The 20,474-nt window shown below is 29.5% G+C and overlaps 1 protein-coding gene across 1 annotated transcript in view; it reads right to left on the reverse strand.

Annotated features, from left to right (window-relative positions):
• LOC121127656 (putative receptor-type tyrosine-protein phosphatase mosPTP-1) overlaps positions 1 to 20,474 on the reverse strand; it is a 290,744-nt gene that overhangs the window by 23,897 nt on the left and 246,373 nt on the right. Inside the window, exon 8 of the mRNA XM_071892815.1 lies at positions 16,370 to 16,797. Coding sequence (XP_071748916.1) covers positions 16,370 to 16,797 — 428 coding nt within the window. The remainder of the gene's footprint in view (positions 1 to 16,369; positions 16,798 to 20,474) is intronic.

A 20,474-nucleotide genomic window follows, 5' to 3' on the forward strand; every position in this document is an offset into this window, starting at 1 on the left:
ATTAACTCCCTTTTCTTACAAGATGTAAAAAAGTAAAATTATGTCAATATATTACATATATATAACAATTTACTATTATTACGATTCGAGATCTTTTTATCTGACCATGACTTTTATGACTCTCAGAAAATGAAAGGGAATAAAATGCTATAAAAACATTTTTCTTTTCTCTCTTTAAAGGTTATTATTATTAGGTATCCATGCTACATAGACACCTATCATACATAGGTTAGAAAACAAATTACCTTAGAGAGAAATGAGTAATTATACTTGAATATGTTTTTCAAATATATTACAAGGATATTTAACAATAGTGGTTGTAGTCAGTAAAAAAAGAAACCAAAAATTAGCATGATTACTAAAACAAATTGATTTTTTTGTGAGGATAACAGCTTAGCTGTCATGCTGAGTCATTAAATCAGCTGTGGGCAGCTATAGCGTGTAAGAAGGGGGAGGGAGAAGGAAACTAAAAGGGCAAGGTTCAAGAATTACTCTACTGTAGATCTTCAATTCTACTCTGAGTTCTACAATGACTTACACTAACCAACAAATCTGAATTATAATTATGATTTTTTATTGATGCACATGCCAATGGTTACTTTAATCAGAGATTTTATCACTTAAAAATAAAAATAATGTTATTATCTTTGTTTAAAAAAAAATGTCATACAAAAAGTTTTGCACAATCCAAAATGCTTAGGAGTTACCAAATGATAGATATGCAGCGTGCAGCCGTTTTTTAATTACAATCTTTAAGGGTATCCGGAAGTAGGATATGGTTTTTTATTTTGGCTGTATGCCCAAAGTGTATGGCGTTGGCTCAAAAAAGGCACCGATTAACGAAGTATTTCTTCCACAATCGTGGAAAATCCATTGTGGTATTGTTGCAATCCGTACTGGACGAATCAATGTTGAGATTGCTAACTCCTTAAACCTGGTTGTGCTCATTGTCTAGAGAGTAAGGAAGGCACCGGGAGCCCATTTGTTTCGCAAGAATACTCTGCTCCGTGCCATACTGCAAAGAAAACGTTGACCTGGTTGTAAGACTTACTTTGACTCAGTTGAACCAAGTTTTGGGCTTCTAAGCTCACCAGACGTCAACCAAAGAACTTATCATTGTAAGTCGCAGTTGAATGACAAACCAACAAATCCTCCTACAACAAAAAATCTGAGCTAATATCCATGATCCAGGAGGAATTACCGAATATGGCAAAGCATATTCAACTTTGAATGGGATTGGTTGATTAGTTTAGGAGAAAATTCATTAAAAGAATCGTGTTAGCTTTTAAATAAATGTCGCCTCGGTAATTAAGAATCTTAGATAGAACATTTTCATATTACTTTACCATTCTAGAAGTGGTTTTATTGTAAGAATAAAGAACCAATTAATATATTAATAAAAATGGGTTTAAAAAAAAATTAAAGTTATTTTATTTGTGGTTCTGAACCCACCAACTAAGAATGTTTCTATTAGTAAATCAACTACGCAATGATAAAAAACAAAAAAACCGGCAAATCCAGAAGTCTGATAAATAAATCATATCATGAAGAGAGGAATGCGGATCTTGAGCTAGTTATGACAAATAATTAATAATAATAAACATTCTAAAATATTGTGTATTAGTATCTCTCATCGATGAAAAAGGAATCGAGGATTATTATTGCCTGAGAGGCGTAATCACAGAGCCATGAAGGAATCCGTTGGTTCTGAGACTTAGTTGTATAAATGTATTGTTTAAAATGAATCAATATGTTTAACCGTAAAAAAAAATGCCTCTATTAAAACTCTGAAAAATTAAATATTAGGTAAAAAGATTAAGAGCAACTGCATTGAATAAAGTTTTCATAAGTGTTTACGAATTCTTTAAAATTTAATTTACTAACTTTATTAACAACTATTATTATATATCTGTTTTTGATATCAGTAGTTGCTAAACTAAAAAAGTTATGCAAAACTACTCATAATGATAACGGGCTCACATCCGGAAAACAAAAGGTAGCACAGGTTATCCAAATACTCAATGGAAGTGGAGTAAAGTATTATTCCAAGATAAGAAAGAGCTCTTATAAGTGTTCAGACTTAAATTAGAACGGATATATTTCTGTTTATGAATGAAACATCACTACAACAACATAAAAATACTTGTGTTTGGTTTCAGTTTGAAAATCATAGACCAGTCTGAGACTGTTCTAATATTTGCTGAACCAAATGAATTCGAAACAGCTTTCTTGTAAAGCTCAGTTTCGATCATTCAAAAAAAAAAAAAAAGGTTAAGTATGATTTTTTTTATGAAAAACAAATTTCTAGTTTGATCCTCGGTCTACAATTGAACTTTTAGTGAACAGACTCAGACCATAGTTTGGATTGAAATATCGATACAGATCGGTGGAGAAAAAATTACTAAAGACCGATCCAAAAAACAAATTGGTCTTGGACTGAGTTTCAACAATAACAAATGTATAAAAAAGGATTCGTATGTATAACAGATCAAATATTCAGTTCTATGTGGCAGTGATGAGGAAAAGATGTAGTTCTTATGATATGGTGTAGAAATATAAATCCAAAATTCATTATGACCCTAGTAAGTTTACGAGGGTCGTTTAAAAAGTCCGTGCTAAGTCCAAAAAATTGATTGATAATATGTTTTGTTAATGGCATCTCTTGGAAGGACACACACCAACATTCAGGCAGATAAACCTACTTTTTTATGTTAGGCATTCTTTTTAATCGAGGAAGTAAAAAAATGGGCGAAAAAGAATTTCCTGCTTTGATAAAACATTATTTTATGAAAGGCAAAACCCCTCAGGAGACTAAAAATAACTATGATAAAAGTTATGGGGACTTTGCACCTTCGATTTGAACATTTTATAAGTGGTTTCAAAATATGGAGTAGCCATGTAGACACAAGTAACGCTGAACGTTCTGGACGCCCTGTTAAGGTTATTACTTCGGAAATCCTTGATAAAATCCTTGATATGGTGATGGATAACAGAAGAGTGAAGTTTCATGGGATTGCTGGTGCTGAGAGCATCTTTAGTAAGAACCCAATTTCCATTAATTTTGTGACCACAGCTACTGATGTGTGAGCTGGTGCATTGTCGTGATGGAAAATGACTTATTTTGGCAAAATTGTCGGCGTTTTTCTTGCAGGTTAATTTTTAAGCGGTCCAAAAACGATAAATATTATGCACGTGTAATGGGTTTATCCCTTTCCACAGTCTTGATGAGGATTATTCCTTGCAAATCAAAAAGACAGGCCCAACAATTTTTCCAACCAATTTCTCGATTCATATGAATGCCAAACAAAAAGAAAGTATTTGCGTTTTCCTCCAAGCAGCACCATCTCTCGGACTTTTCACAGAATTTTCAAACGACCCTCGAATAGGTAAAAATATGATCTTTAATATAATTAAACTGACGTAATCTAAATAATTCTAAAAGAATGATGACACTGTTATCAAATTGTTATTTTATTTGACCAGTTTATTTAGATTATTTTTATACTATATCAAAGAAAAAATATATATGATTTTAAGCAGATTAAAAAAGAAAAAAAAGTATGAAAAGAAGGTAAAAGTGCCTCTTTTAAAAACCGATTTCTGTAAAAAAGAAAAGAAAAAGAAAACATGTTTCTGAATACTAATGTTGTTGTTATTTAAAATATGGAAAATATTTATTTTTTGACTCTTTATTTATATAACACCATTCTGTCTTTGGCATGTGCTATTTCATATTAATTATAGCATTTTCATAATTATATAAACGTGTTTTTACACTGAAGAAATAAAAACAAAGCAGAAAGAAGAAACATTTCATTGTTGTGTAAAAGCTAAGGAACTATGAAAAAACTTCCCGGCTGGGTTTTTTATGTATTTTGTATACATATATATTAATTTGTCAAAATTTGTAATTTTTAAGCTCCATCATGATATATGAACCAAATGGCTTTCAATCTTTTATTTGTCAAATGAGTTTGTAAATGAATTTATTCCACTAGGATAAAATTATAAATCGTTCTACTTTCATTGACCTTAATGTTGCTCTGAACGTTGATTTATTGAACTTGAAGAGGTCTTGAAAGGCTGTGACAAAACTTTTGCTTATCAATGCAGAATAGTCCCATAGTTTCGAAAAATTGCCTGACCACCGATTGATTTTTTGTAGTGCCACTTTTCATTTGTTTAAAAGGAGGGGTTGAGATATTTAATAAGGATAATATTGTGCTTTAGAAAGTACCATAACTAACTAACGTCCCTTATTGCATTATAGGTCGAAAGCTCAATAATATGTTCAAGTCATGATATTGTATTGATAAATGATATTTATACTCGTTATAACTAGTAAGATTAAATGAGTGTATCTAATTATAACATTCGAGGGTCGTTTGAAAAGCCTGTGGAACGTCCAACAGATGCCCCTAAGGGTGCTTATCGAGGGTATTGTTAGTAAGTAGAATAAAACACGCCAAGTGTCTCCAAGATCGGTCTATCTCTTTCCGTTTGGCATTCATTTGAATCGAGAAATTGGTTGGAAAAATTATGGCGACTGTTTTTTATTGCACGGAATAATCCTCATCGACTCTCTGGAAAAGGATAGAACTATTACGGGTGCATAATTGTTATTCGACTGTTTGAAAACCAAGCTGGAAGAAAAATGCTCAAGATTGGCCCACAAAAAAGTCATTCTCCATCACGACAATGGACCAGCTCACGCCTCAGAAGTTGTGGTCTCCAAATAAATGGAAATAAGGTTCCAACTATTTGTAGATGCTCAGAGAACTCACGCATCTATACTCTTCTATCATCCATCGCCATATCATGGATTTTATCAATTATTCATGGAGTAGTAACCTCAACAGGTCGTCTAGAACGTTCAGCGTCACTTTTGTGCATATGAACACTCCGAAAATATGAATAAGAGTAATCCAATATATACTCATGAGAGCTAAATATATTTAAAACATAAGCATGTAAAAATCAATTCGTGAAGTCAAATATCACACAATAATTGAGAAAAAGATATTTATTTTGAATCTTTACAAATTGATAAACTTATTTCATTGAAATTATGCACTCATATAATTAGAAAAGGTTCGTGCAATTGATTTTAAAGAATAACGTTTTTGGAATGTCCAGCTGTGGGTATTTAACGTCCCTGGTATAGGTACAGTGATTAGAACACGTTGGATTTCCAAAAGGAACAGAGGAGTGTCATGGGAAACCAAGGTTTTATATTTTACTTTTCTAAACTCTAATCCCTTAATAGCAAACAATGCTGACACTCACAGTTAAAAAAAATATTAAATTAACAGTTGTTTACAGCGTCTATTACATTTTTGGATACTCTGCACATAAATTTTTTCTATAATTAATAGAGGAGATAAAATTGCAGCACACTCCTAAAAATGGAATTCTTTAATTTTTTTAAAAAATTAAACACTTATAATGAATACCAAAAAATAATGGTTGACACTTACTTTTTTAGATACTCTGTATTTAAAAAAACCAACAAAAAAAACATTTTAAAAAAACAATTTTTGAAAAATGAACTATATTGTTATTTTTTAAGATGCTTTTACATATTTAATTTTTTGTGACTATCCACTTGATCTATGTAATCCGATCAAGAAAAATGAAACGTTTCTTTGTACATACCCCAAGTTAAAAATACTGTACCAAAGTTGTAAAAAAAGATCTAGGTACAAACATGGGCATATGAAACTGTTTATAGAAAATATTCCTTTTTTGTGTTATTCATACGTGAAAACTACTCTAATAATAATAACACAAAAATGTAAAATAACACTTTGAAAAAAAACTTTATGTAAAAACTTTCAATAGAGAAGCTCCCTCTCAAGCCCATACTTTACTTTATTCTTTACCTCCAGTTTCAAGAGTGAACTTTGCAGGATAAAATGTTTATTTATTTTTTTGTCATAGACAACAGCAGTTTTGATCGTATTTCCCTTTTCTATCATTATAACAATTCAAACTTTGCATGCTGGGTTACAAGTTTTAATATTTTTTTATTTACATATTATATCAAACAAAGGTACAGATTTCATCAATGGATGAAGAACATATTTGTTGAAATGAAGCAGAATCTATTGATTATACGATAATACAACTATGTCATATGTCAAAACGAATTTCGTTTGCATTAATTGAACCCACATGTCTGCACAAATTTGCTTGTCCTGGACTGTCGGAAAAGTATTGAAGTAATTCCATATTATTATGATACTTGATCAATATGCTTATTATATTAACATATCTGTTAATTAATCATTATAATTTATATATATTTATAATTGCCTCGAATAAAAGATATGTACGGCCCGGCATTGTTTTGATGAAAAACAATTCTTCTCCTATTCAACAATGATGACCGTTTCTGTTCGATCAGTAGCTTCAAACAGTCGAGTTGTTCATAGTAGAGGGCAGAATTGAGCGTTTGGCTCTAGGGGAGTTGGCCACGATCTAGGGTGCTTCGTTGGCTTTTGAAAACGAAATATGTCACTTGATTTTAACGCAAGTTATCTATTTGTCATTATTAGTCAGAATCGCTTTAAGAAATGAGGCATTTGTCTCTTTGAGGGAGTAAACATGTACAATATGGTGAATTCCTTTCCTTGAGACCTCTATACTTTACGCACGATTATTCACGACTTAACTGGCCAAGCGCAATACTGTCTAAAAAAGTTTGTTGTTTACACTAACACCTTTACAAGACTTTATTGTATGTGATTTGACCTAATAAAATCCTCAGTATACTAAATAAATAAAAAAAAAAGGTGTGGAAAACAAAATAGAAATTTAATTTTGCCTGAACTTAATATGTAGAAATTTTAAACAAAAATCCGCTATGAGGTTTTAATAACCATTTAAGTTACATTCATTCTTCTTTAAATCCATAATTTTGAATATAAATTATTGGCATGAATGTATTACACTTTATTTAACGATTTAAAACAGTCCAAACTCTCAAAATAGTTATCCTTTCGAATCAATTTTTCTTTTTGGTGTAATTCAAAGAATACAAAATACTTATTATGAAGAAAGAAACAAATTATCTTCTCATATAATTTGCCAACACATGTTATTTATTGGATGTATATATATATCTTTATTATATAAATGAGAATGGCTAGTCTTACAGAAAAAAACAATGAGATATTTGAAATATATCAGATTAAAAAAAATACATAGAGCTGTTTCCGAGTCTATATTTTTATACGTACCGTAATTCCAATAAAATGAGGATAAAGATATCACAACTGTTTTTTATTTTTTAAATAATTAAAGATTCTTCGTTGCAAAACAAATACATATTACATAAAGTTTTATGTTTGTTTTGGCATGCAATAAATTGTTTTTTTTTCATCAACCCTTGGATTCATGATACAAATAACCAAAACGGAGAGAAAAAAACCCCAATACTTTTTGCAATATAGGTAAATATTTGCAACTCTAAAATGTTAGTTTTACATTTTTCGAGCTAATTACTTGTATATACATATATATTTATCATTTTCCTAATTAAAGTATCCAATATACACTTATGTAAGTAACACTCTATTGATGAAACACCTAATTATTTCCTTTGACCAACTATTTTTTCTAATTATAGTTATTAAATTACAAAGATAATCAAATTAAAATTATCGTATACAGAATATCTATACCCTTGTGTCGTTTTAGGTGTAAAATTGATCCCTTTTAAACTATAAAGTAAGCAGAAAAAAAATGTGGATTTGTTCCAATTTGTTTTCAGTCTACTTAGGCATCTAAACTCCTCTAATATGCTTACAAAGTTATTAATATTTTTTCCATTTATGTCTGTACCATGTAGTATGTCCTCTGTTCTTCGTGGTCGTATTTCCAAGTTAAATAATACTGGGCTAAGAGGATCTCCTTGTGGATATCCTCTTCCCATGTTTATTATTACTCCTCCACTCTCATTGACACAAAAATGAAAATGATTACTCCTGGTCTCACAAAGTAAGCCATATCCCATTCAGACATCAATTCAACGTTTTGTTCATTTGCTACTCCAAATAATGAAAGTGACAAATTCAGAAGGTTTTGTAGATATGGCCAGAATTTGAAAGCCTGGTAAATGACTCACCTTCAATATACATTAATTTGTTGATATTGGAGCCGTTCATAGAAATATTCATGGGGAAATATTTAATCTTTGAGTCAAAGATAGTATGAATTGTATTTTCATACTATTCATCGAATAAGTTATACTATATTCCTAAAATATTTTGTCATGTGACATCGATTTATATCGTATAGATTTTTTTTAATAACTTTACATCTAAAGTTAAGACATATTTAAATAAGAAATTATATATTAGTTTTTAAACTTATTATGTATTAAGTATACAATACGTATTAAAACATATCTCAAACTACAAGTTTACACGTTGGGTTAAAAGTTTGAAATCTGGTCATTTTGACCCTTAGGTCAACGGGCGGGCATAAAAAGAAAAGACGTCACAGTTGTTCAGAATTAAAAGAACATTTTTTTAAATTAATATTTTTAATAATAAAAATAATTAGATTAATATAAAAATTGTTTTAATTCCTTAAAAAATTGATAAAGTGAATGTTTTAATTCAATTCTATCTTTCATTTCATAAATATTCTACATACTCTATAAACGTATCCCTTATTTGGTTAAAAAATAAAGGATGGAAAACGAAGAATGTGGGGGTTTCATGTATAGAGTATTCCTGCCTTTTTATTGATACATCAATATTATTAACTTATTCAATGATCCGAAAATATTGACATCATAAAAATCATTTAATTGATTTGGAATATAAAGAGTACATTTCCCAATAAATAAATAAACTTATATAAACTTAAAGAATGATCAAACCATTTTGAAACTTATTAACAAATATGAATTTATGCATAGGTAAACGAGTATTTATATGTGGTTTCCAAATTATATATGTTTTGGTGCATTTTCGTTAACCTTTACATTAGAAAATTAATCCATATAGTAAATGTATTCATACGTATTTCTAATTTATTGGGCATCTAAAAATCTTTGAATAATTTTAAGGCTTTATTTTCTAGAAGAGAACTAGGAATATAAATGTATTTCTTTCACACATGGGTATAACTTGAAGGTGTTGAAAAATACAATGGGCTACACAATATACATATATATACAATATACGTAGTATGATTTATTCTATGCAGCATACAAAACCTTAAGACTTATATATAAACATTATTTATTTTGAGTGACAATGTAAGAGAATCCATGCATTACATACACAAATAGTTTATGGATGCCATTTTCACAATTTGTGACATTGAGGTGCTTTCATCATAGATTTTTGATTCACAAAAGAAGATACGCTGCACTTTATAACTTTATTCTTACAAATATTGAGCTCTTGGACTTAATCAAGAGTTTCTTGTTAATGCTTTCATGCTTTTTCTTTTTACGAGGATAAACTTTGTTTAGAACTTTTCTTTGCGGATTATATTTTTTATTAAATTACTTCTGACATTTCTATACTCCATTATATTCTTTTTTTGTAAATTTAATTTTTTAAATTTAATAAATTATAAGAGGAGACAGAGGGAAGTTGCAACCTATTTGGATAAATTGCAGGGCTGATTTAAACATATCAAAATTGAATACAACATTATAAAATGTATATTATATGGTGGTTTGTGATGTCTTTTCATGTATTTTCATTCCCCGTAAAGTCCTTCCCTATAAAATTTCTCCCCGACATTTCATTCCCACTTTGATGAGGGGCATTTAGTGACGCCATACGTTTTTTGTTTCTAAACTACTTGGTATTTTTTTTTTGTGAAGGGCTGTAGATGGAAGCCTGGCAGTCTGGCAAAACTGGATATGAGTGGTAAGTTATCGATGAATATTGATGAATGGGATACGGATATGAATTATTTAAGGTGTTTATACCTAGGAAAATAGAAGCAGAAGGAGAGTAGTGGTGGGTTTTCCTTCTATTTCCTAAGGTTATCCACAGATCGGGATTCCATTTTTACTAACTATTAAAATTTATCTTTACGTCATTTATAATCCATAAACACCATATATCATTCATATCCGTCTCCCATCTATCACTAATCATTACTCATCTCCAGTGCCGTCTGCCCACTGCCCAGGCTTCCTTTTACATCCCTAACCAAAACTTCTAAGTAGTTTAGAAACACAAACCGTATGAAGTTACCAAATATCCCTCTTCATAGAGGGAATGAAATGACCAGGTATGAATTTTACAGAGAATGAAAGTACAAGGATTGAAATTACCAGTCACTATATTATATATTTTTCTGCTTTTTTTATATGATTAAACATATTACTATTCAGTAGCGTTTAAATTGTAATTGAAAGCAAAAGTTTCCCACCCTCACTGTAGCAAGTGATAGTTACAACAATTAAAAAATTAGTAAAGAAAATAATAGTAAATCATATTTTTTAAAGGAAAAGTGACGAAAACTTTCACAATGTTCAATGATTAATTTTAAATATATTATAGGAGTCTATAAAAATAAAAATTAACTTTATATAAAGATTTTTTTGGAAACTACCCTCGCTATGATCACATATTACATGCATTCTGTACTCTAATGGTTAGGAATGTGAATATTGGATTAATTGCAGCGAGGCTCAATTTAAAAAATAAAATCTACAGGGTGAGAAAACAAAAATTGTATTTACAACTAATCCCTATTATATCCATGTTATTTTTAGTAGGAGGCTTCAATACGCAAGTTCTTTCAAGCTGAAGCAAAAATAAACAGTTTTTTTTATCGTAATTATCTCTTTAAGTGTAAAAATGTCATAGCCACAACATAAAAAGCAACGTGTGTGTAATCTCCTCTGCGACATTGACAATACCATGAAGGCCACAGATATCCTTGGTATAGTCCATTACAGCCCCTTACAGCCAAGAGGAAAAATTCTGTAGAATTGATATGCCTGACATCTTGTCCGTTTTCATGTAGCTCTCTTCCAGGCCCGACGTTAACTCCCTAGACTTTCATGTTTGGGGCGTATCAGGGGTGATTATCTACCTCACCTCTCATCTAAATTTATATTTGCTCTGAGCTATCATCCTGATAGTGTAGTACCCCATAAATACGGCTTTCATCTTCAAGAGCTGTCAATTTGCTCACATGTTGAGGCTGTTATAAATTGTGAAAGAGAACATATTGAATAAAAAAGATAGATAAATATAGTATTTAAACACATTGTGTTTTTTATTTCCGTTGTCTTCTCTTGATTCCATACAAATCACACTTTGGTAATTTTGTCATGCAATACAAATTCCGTGTACCACTCTGTATGTTAGTAAGACCAAAATAAGAATGTTCTTATTTATAATTTCTTCTGTAGCTTGAAAGCTTTAACGTTAACGTATATTCATAAAGCAAGAAAAACAAAAGTATATAGTGATCTCTAGAGTTGTATAAAATTTGACGAGTCAGTGTTGCTAAAAAAAAACAAAAAAACAACATGATAATTATGACAATTGTAAGTGTAGTTTGAAAGAGAGCATCTTAGCTGTCATGATGTGTTATAAAATTAATATTGAGCAACTAATCAAGGAAATAAATAAACATAAATACCACTACGTCAAGGTTAGAATTACCCTAATGTTGATTTTCAATCCACTTTGACCTCAACAAAGACTTAGACATATAAATCTCCTACAAATTTTCATTTTTACTCTTTGCACTTTACACAATAGGGATTACTTTATAATCAGATTTTATCAGCAAGTTATTGATGTTTCATGGAGTATAGTCAAATTTTGGGATCTTATTTGTTGACAAAAAAAATAAATTATATTTTGCTACCTCCATATGCATTTCTATTCAAAATAAATCAAATGATTTAGTAAACAAATAAGTTTATTTTAAATATAAATAGGAGCTTTTTATTTTAAACAATGCTTATGAAATACTTTTAATTCTATTAAGTGTTTTATTAATAATTACGTTTTAGTCCAAGCATTTTAACATATCAAGTTGATAAAAGATAATTATACTAAAATATATATTGTGTAATAAAATTAAAATTCGAAAATAATTAATTTATTTCCATTATTTAATACCGATTCATTTTTTAAACATTATGCAATAGAGTAAAGCAAAAAATAAAATAGGTGGATGCTAAAGAAAATAAATACACGTCTCAAATAAATTAAAAATAATCATTATTTATTTTAAGGCATATAAATAGATAAAATAATAAAGTTTCCATGCATTAAAAATGATTAAGGAACAGCAGTGGAACTGTCGATCAATACTATAAAGAACTAACTTCAATGGGCTAGTTGAAAATATAGGAAACTGGATTCTTCCCGTAAAGGTCACTTACATGACTCATGCTGCTAATTTCCTACAACATGGCCCACCAATCCCCTTCTTTCAGTGGAAAGGGGAAAAAAAAATCATAGCCAAAATAAAATTTCAACCAAGCTTGTTGGTGGCAAAACGCTGGAAGAAACTTAATATGAAAGAAGAAGCAATCAATCCAAGAATAATACACTCAAACTCATTAGCCACAGAAGTGGTTTCAGTACAGACTGGCGACATCCTCGATATACACAGGAAAATATAAATATTCAAAACGGAACGTGGATGTTTTTTCTGCAAAGAAGCGGTAGAATCTTCGTTCGACCTATTTTATTTCTGAGATCGAGTGAACCCTCTATTGTTGATGGTGGAAAATATAATTACCGATAGGTTTAACATAATTCTGAAGGCGTCAGACTGGTTCATTGCTCTTAAATTGAGAGGAGAGAATGATTTTAAAAGGCGAAGCAATGGTTGCAAAACCACTTAAGATTAATTACGCACGTAGGACAGGTCAAAAATATTTAAAAGTACCTTTTTAAAGGGGAATCCTTTCAACTTGACGTTCATTTATGGTATAGAATATTGACTGAAATATGCATAAAATTATATTTACAATAAATATAAAAAAAAATCAATTGTACAATTACGGGATTTATATTGTGGATACCAAATTTAGGCCAATGGTGGAACGTCAATTTGATCTTCTAATTCAAATATAAATTAAACATTTTAACTTCTATAACAAGTATTTGTAACAGTTTTCGAATTGTATAAATTTATATTTAGTGACTACTTCAAACATCATTACTTAAATACAGTTACACAAATAACAGACTAACTAAAGGGATGTCAAAAAGACGACATAAGGCATCTTTGTAGTGTCATCATTATTTAACTATTTTTTTTAAAGTTATACCTACTAATTAAATCATTCAAGTGATAAAATATTATCTGCAAACAATTTATAGTGTATTGCTAAATTAAGTTATAATTAGAGACAAAAGTCATTTTGAAGTGTTTATTACTATAAATGAATAATAGTTAAATAATTCAAAAATTGTCCCTTTAAAAAAAATATAGATAAAACAGGCAAGTAATTTCGTGTCTAATTATGCATTAAAAAGGCATAATATATTGTTAATATCAGTGTCAGGCTGAAAACGAACAAAATCTCAAAAATATATTTTTTTAGTGAAATAAAATATCTTATTTTAATTATAAATACATATTACAACATTATGTATTCGCTTTTTCCCTCTTTGCTTAGATTATAAATGAACTGCATATATACGAATAATCCCTAGATGTTACTCTTTACATTCATTTTGTGCAAACATCCCAATGTGCTTGAACATATATTTAAATAAGCTTATAAAATTAAAATTAAAGTAATCTTTTCTCTTTTACTCGAACAAACACACATACAATTTTCAATTCATATATATTTTGTATGTACATGATAAAAATTGAATATCTTTAATTAAAGATTTTTTCCTCCTTTCTTTTGGCTGTAAATTATATATGTCTTCTAGTGTGGTGATTTGGTTGGAAAATCATAAACTGGGTTGATACTGTTACATTTTTGTATAGACCGAACTGATAGAAAAAGCTCAGTATGGACCAGTCTCATAGAAAAATTCAGTCTGAATTAGTCCAAAGGAAAAACTCGGTCTAGATCGGACCAAAGGAAAAATTCTGTCTAGTTCCATCCCAAAGGAAATCTGTCTAAACCGATTTTATAGATAAATTGTTTATAGCATGGCATCATATGTATTTTCAAGTACAATGACGCATACGAAGTTGAAACAGAGATAGTTCCGATGAATTTTAAGCCCATCGTCTATCTTGGAATACGGAATTCGAACATTTCATGAGACTAATAATTAAGTTAGAAGTATCTTCCTTTAATTCCCTCTATCTTCCTTATGTCTAACTCTTGGATAACACATGACTCACTTAATAATGAAACTAACTGAGATGGAAGGAAAAATATTTTTATTACTTATATGACTGATTACGCATTACTAAATGGAATTGCTTGTATCGTCAAATGAATAAATTTATGCAATGTGTATAAGTATATGTTCTAGAAAAATATCCTGTAATTTTGCGATTTTTTGAAAAAATCAATAATGGTTGATCCAGAAAAAAAAAAAAGAAATTGGTCTCTCATAATATATGAGACCGAAAAAGGTCTGTCCATAAAGTGAGACTTAAAAAAAGTTGGTCCACAGGGTGAGCCTGAAAAAAATTGTTCCTCGGTCTGACAAAAAATAACACTTAAGATCAAACAGAAAAGAAAAAAAAAAGATCGGTGCTGTACAGAGTCTTAACACTAATGTTTACTACACACTTTTTATTCAGGCCTTTGATTAAATGGGGTATGGAAAAGCACCTGTTATACCCCTGAAAAATTCTTGTTATCAAATTTGTTCAAAAGGTTCTGCATTTTGTCAGGAAATGAATGTATGGTGTCAAAATTTGAAATAAATAATATTCGTATTGGTCTGTTTGAAAATTTGTCTTTTATAAAAATTCTAAAAAGACCAAATTTCTTTGATGAATAAAGGATTACAGAAAGTTGACTACTCCATTCCAAATTTTCTCAAACATAAGTAAGTTTTCTTTAGTCATCATTTATCTTAGTTTTATTGTGAATACCTTATATTTTTATCTTCGATAGTATTGATTTTTTCGGTTTTACATACGTATTTTTAGTAAAATTTAGTACAACAGTCGTGTAACCTTATTCGAAAGTTTTTTTTTACAGCTAAAAGGTTTATTTCTGCATATATTTTTTATATAACTGCTTCATTAGTTAAATGTAAGACCGAAAACAAATGATAATAAAAAAATATGATTTAAAAAACCTCATGTCAAAATTTTAAATTTTGTCCAAAAAATCCCACTCCCTCCCACCCAAAGAAAATTTCTTCAACGGCGCTGTTTTCATTTTAAGAACTGGATCATATGTGGTACATAGTTAAATAGAAAAATACTTTTTTAGGTAATGAATATAATTATGTTTATGTTTCTAATGAAAATGATGTAATTTATAGATTTTTCGCCTGATATAAGTGGGTATTGATGGTTTTGAAGACAATGATTTGGATATTTCTTCATTTTATTTATATTGATGAATTCAATTACATTTTCTTGTAGGATGGGCCAGAAGGAGTTACAAACATATATTTCAGGATAAAAAAGAAGGAAGGATACATTTTGAAAGTTTACAGCACGTAGAAAGCGGTGGTGATGGAGTTAGATACTTCTACAAATGGATTCAGAGTGTAAATATATATATAGGTTAATTGAAGTTTTTTTTTATGTGATGTGTTACGATAAAAACCTTCTTTAGCAAAAATTAAATTAAAATATATCATTTTCATTTTACACCATATATGTTTACAAACAGGTTACCATTTTATAATTATATTTATATGAATAATAAGCATTGTAGTCAAACTTATTTGATGAGTTTATATACTTTTATGCTCACATATAGTGCTATTACTCTGATATCTCTAATTCTAAATGTATAGTTCATAATTAAATATTTTCATAAATTGTAAAAAAATTATATCGTAAAGTCTGACTTTTTACATCGTTATGAATATTTTTGTCCTGAAAACATGGGGAAAGAGACGTGGGTTTTGTTTTTCATATGTTAGGGCGAACAAATAAGAATCTATTCTATTTTCGATTAAATACAAATTAAATAATAATAATTTAAATAGAATTAAAACATACAACAATTGTATTTAACAAGGCGGAATTCCACATATATGTAAATTTACTTTGCTTATTTTAGCTGTTGATTTTATACTACAGATTGTTAGTGTTTTGATTTATTATAAATATTTTAAAATTTAAAAAAATGTGGATGATTTAGGAAAAAGTATCTTGATCTATGCTCGGTTTCAATTTTGAGGAACAAAATTACATTTGAATAATACGAGATACTTATGTAAATTATTCTCATATCTATAAAACACCAACTTACATGAAATAGCATTTGCATAGCGACTACTCTTGTTGTCCTTTCGATCAATCGTTCTAGTTCCCACATTCTCAGGTGGTTCCTCTAAATTCAATGACTTCCACAACTCTTTCTCCCATTCCAATATTGACTCAAATTCCTTATGAAGTGCCTTGTTAGATCCTGAGCATTTTTGCAAAAAAACTTCTGGTGAAACGAGTATCCGTGCTCCCACAAGAGGTTTATTGCTCCCTTCCTTTGAGGAAAGAGCATATTCACTTGTTGATTTGAGAGAGAGCATAGGTAATGATTCCACGTTGGAGTCATCATCAATGGATTTGAGCGTGTCCACAGTTTCACTACTGGCAGCATGGCTGTTTGCATGGGATCGATGATGATGGTGGTGATGTGCATTGTCCCCCACATAGTAATAGGACTCGGAGCTATAGCGTCTGTAAAAATTGAGAAAAATGACATTTATAGTAAAAGAAGGAGAAATATGAGGGAAAATTATGACATGTTGTGGACAAACAAATGTAGATTACGTCAATTTATAAAAGTTTTTTTGTATGTATTAATATATTTTTTAATTAACTCAAAGTTTATAGAATGCGTTAATGAGAGTTAATTACCCAAAGAAAATTACGCACAAAATAAAAGATTCAGAAGTCATGATCAACAGTTAATTTTTTTAAGAGAATAAAATATTAATGAATAAGGGTACAGCTTGAGTGGAGATAAGTCAGCGCCCGGGTCTCATAAGTCCTTTTATTCATGTTTAAAAAGACAAATTCCCATAGAGTAAATACACCTTCCTCGTCATGATGTCAAAAATATATGGCAACTAAGAACAACTATGATGTTAAAGCTTTTAATACATGACCCATACTTTATTACTATATTTAGAAGTTTAAATATACATAATGACGCCATTTAACAAAAAAAATTCCTTGGAACACCTATTGCGACCGATTTGACCGCATTTTTACGACCTCAAAATTTTGGGACTGATCTATCTATACAGTTAATGCCTAATATAAAAATAATTTGGAATGAGGCAACACATTTATAACAGTTATCCAATAGAACACCGTATTGTCCTTTTAAATCTGAACACTAACTAATTCAATAATTAATGAAGATTCACTAATAAAAATTAATTCATATTTGGATAAATAAAAGTATAAGCAAATAGCTACAAAAATAAACAAACCTGAACTCTCTAGCTTACGTACAAGTCAAGAAAATGACACATGAACGTGAACGACGAATTCCCATGCGTGCATTCCAATAAGTTGGATGTCTCCAGGACCACTTTATACACCTTCTGTATGTCTAAAACGTTTCTGAGGAAGGATAAATACAGTTAAAGAAAATAGCCGATCCTAATCCCCTCAAGTCCCTATGGCCCATGTAAAATATTTCCGGATTTCAAACCAGACTAGTCCGGAACCTATTAAAAATAGTGGTTGGAAGGAGTCTTGGGAGGGTGGATAGGCCACTTTTGACACCAACAATGAAAGCCACCCATTCCCTCCGTTGCAAGACCCTAATTTTTGAACACCCTCCTACAACACTGATGTCAACAGTTATATCTTGTTGAAGTTTAAAATTTATAGTGTTCAGATTTTAATGGAACACTTGACATCAACTAACATAATATCTCTCAGGGTTGTCATATTTTTATTATGCCATCTCAGTTATGGTTTTTAGACAAGCCCACAATAACAGTGTTCTACCTCTATCAGAAGTGCAAATCAATATTTATTCAATAACTTGGATATTAAAATACAATTTAATTTAATTCAATTATAATCCCAGAAAACAAATTAAAGAATCAACTTTCACTTTCAAAAGAGGAAGAGTGTCCAATAGATACAAGGAGTTTTGTTTTTTTAATCCATGTCCTCCTCTTCCATCATCATTTAAATTGTTTAAGAAAATAAAATATTTTCTATTTTGTCCTTGAATTACTTATATATTTTATAAATATGTGTATATTTTCATGGACAATGTGATGAACATCGAAGGACTGAATATATAAATCAAAATTGTTATATTTTGTTTATATACTAATAAAATATGTACTATGTACGAGTAAACAAATAAAATACAAAAGATATATGTAAATATATAAAATGTATACATAGTTGCTCTTAAAACAACAGCAAAAAGTGAGTTTTCTCATAAATATTTATTTATTTGTAACATATAGTTGCTACAAGCTTTTCCTTTTTTAATGCTTGAGGAGGTGTAAGATAGAACAGAGAGGCCTTTACTTTCTTTAAAGAAGTTTATTTCAAGAAGATATATAGTCCTAGAAGTACATACAAGTCTACATCGTCTGTGGTATGTCAGTGCAAATAACATTTTTATTCAACTTTATTTCTTTCAACTTAAAATAACTATTAATTTGTGTTTGAAGGTTTTATGTTGTTTCAAGACCTTCCTCCAATTTTTGTATAGATAATTTTTGTGTGTCAAAATATAAACAGCATGCTACCCGTGAAGAGTTAAAAGAAGAAAATACTTTGATCCTATAAGTAACATTTTAGGTGCCTTACAGGCATTACTTTTTTTTTCTTCCTCGTAGTCATTATTCTCTAATTCAAGTCTAGATACATACTATATGAAAAATAAAAATGCCATGTCTGTCCATATTTTCTCAAATAGAATTTTACCTCAAGGGTAAAGATTATTTATAGGTACATATGTTTTGTTTTTTAAGGCTTGACAAATATTTATAAAATGTGCTTACATTCACAAAACTCTTTAATAGAAGATTCATATTTCAGGGGTTTTTTTCCGTACTAATTAGTAAATAAAAAGAAAAATATGTTCAAACCGATGTTTGTCACATCTTTTCATTTCAAATTAAATGATAAATTGTTAAAAACAATTATACCAAACATAATTTAAGTAAATTTTCTCTTAAATTCATATAGTTTCAAATATACAAACTTTATACAGCTATTCAACTTTACAGATAATTAAGTGAGACAAATATTTAATTTCTTTTGTCTGCATTAATGCGTCTCACTTTTCAATAGAATAAAAAACAAATGTTAATTTGTGTGGATATATGATGGATGCCTAAGAAACAAGAATATTGTTAATTGAATCATAATATAACTAATACTGTACTTATGTACCTATACAAAAATATATATATGATACATTTTAAATGTGAGTTTTATGAAAGCAAGTCTACACTTCAAGTAAGTTCCTTTGCTTTCACTTTTATTATTGAAATACATATGTAATGTATAACTTTAAAAGGAAAGCTTCTTTTTTTAAGTACATAATGAAGTGAAATATTTTATGGCCGTCAACACTGCGTCTGGAAATTTTTAAAGTACTTACACAAACACAACAAGTTTGGTTGGATATAAGAAACATACTATTTCTTATGTTTACCACAGTTCACTTATTAATTTAGATCATTTTTAGAGACTTTAATTAAATACGAATTTTAGAATATAATTCCACTGTACAAAAAAAAAGAAGATTATTTTAATTTTTTTATTATTCGAAGGTAAAAACGCATGGCAAATGGGTTACAATTTTTCCTACTCGTAATATTTTATAGAGCTGACAAATATTCAGAAAAAGAGAGTTTTAATTATTTTGTGCACGACAGCACTACTCTGTGCTGCTTTGCTTACAAATTAATAAAACTAAACAACATTCACCCCCAATTCATTATTTATGGCGCATGCAAAGAGCTCATAAGAATAATTTGTTTATATAAATGACTATAGCGCGCTAAAGAATACAAACGTAATCAGAATTCAATTTTGAGGAAATTTATTTTACCTTGGTTTTGTACTAACAATCTATATAAGTGACCATTTCATAATAGCAATAAAATAATTCCTCCCTAAAAACATAATTTTATCAAATTATGAAATATATTTGAACGTTTACATATATCAAGCATAACCTGTTAATATTAATATATTTCCTTCCGTTCCTAGTACTATTAGTGGGCCAACAGACAGTCTTTTTTAGAGTTATTGTATTTTTAATTAATCTTGAATTTGTCTCCTGAGCCGTCTTCCTTATTGTCTACATTGGTTTAAATATTATAGAAGATACCAGCTCTAATATCATCATCAAATGAAAAAAA

The sequence above is a fragment of the Lepeophtheirus salmonis genome, chromosome 13, assembly GCF_016086655.4.
Source record: "Lepeophtheirus salmonis chromosome 13, UVic_Lsal_1.4, whole genome shotgun sequence".
Taxonomy (NCBI): domain Eukaryota; kingdom Metazoa; phylum Arthropoda; class Copepoda; order Siphonostomatoida; family Caligidae; genus Lepeophtheirus; species Lepeophtheirus salmonis.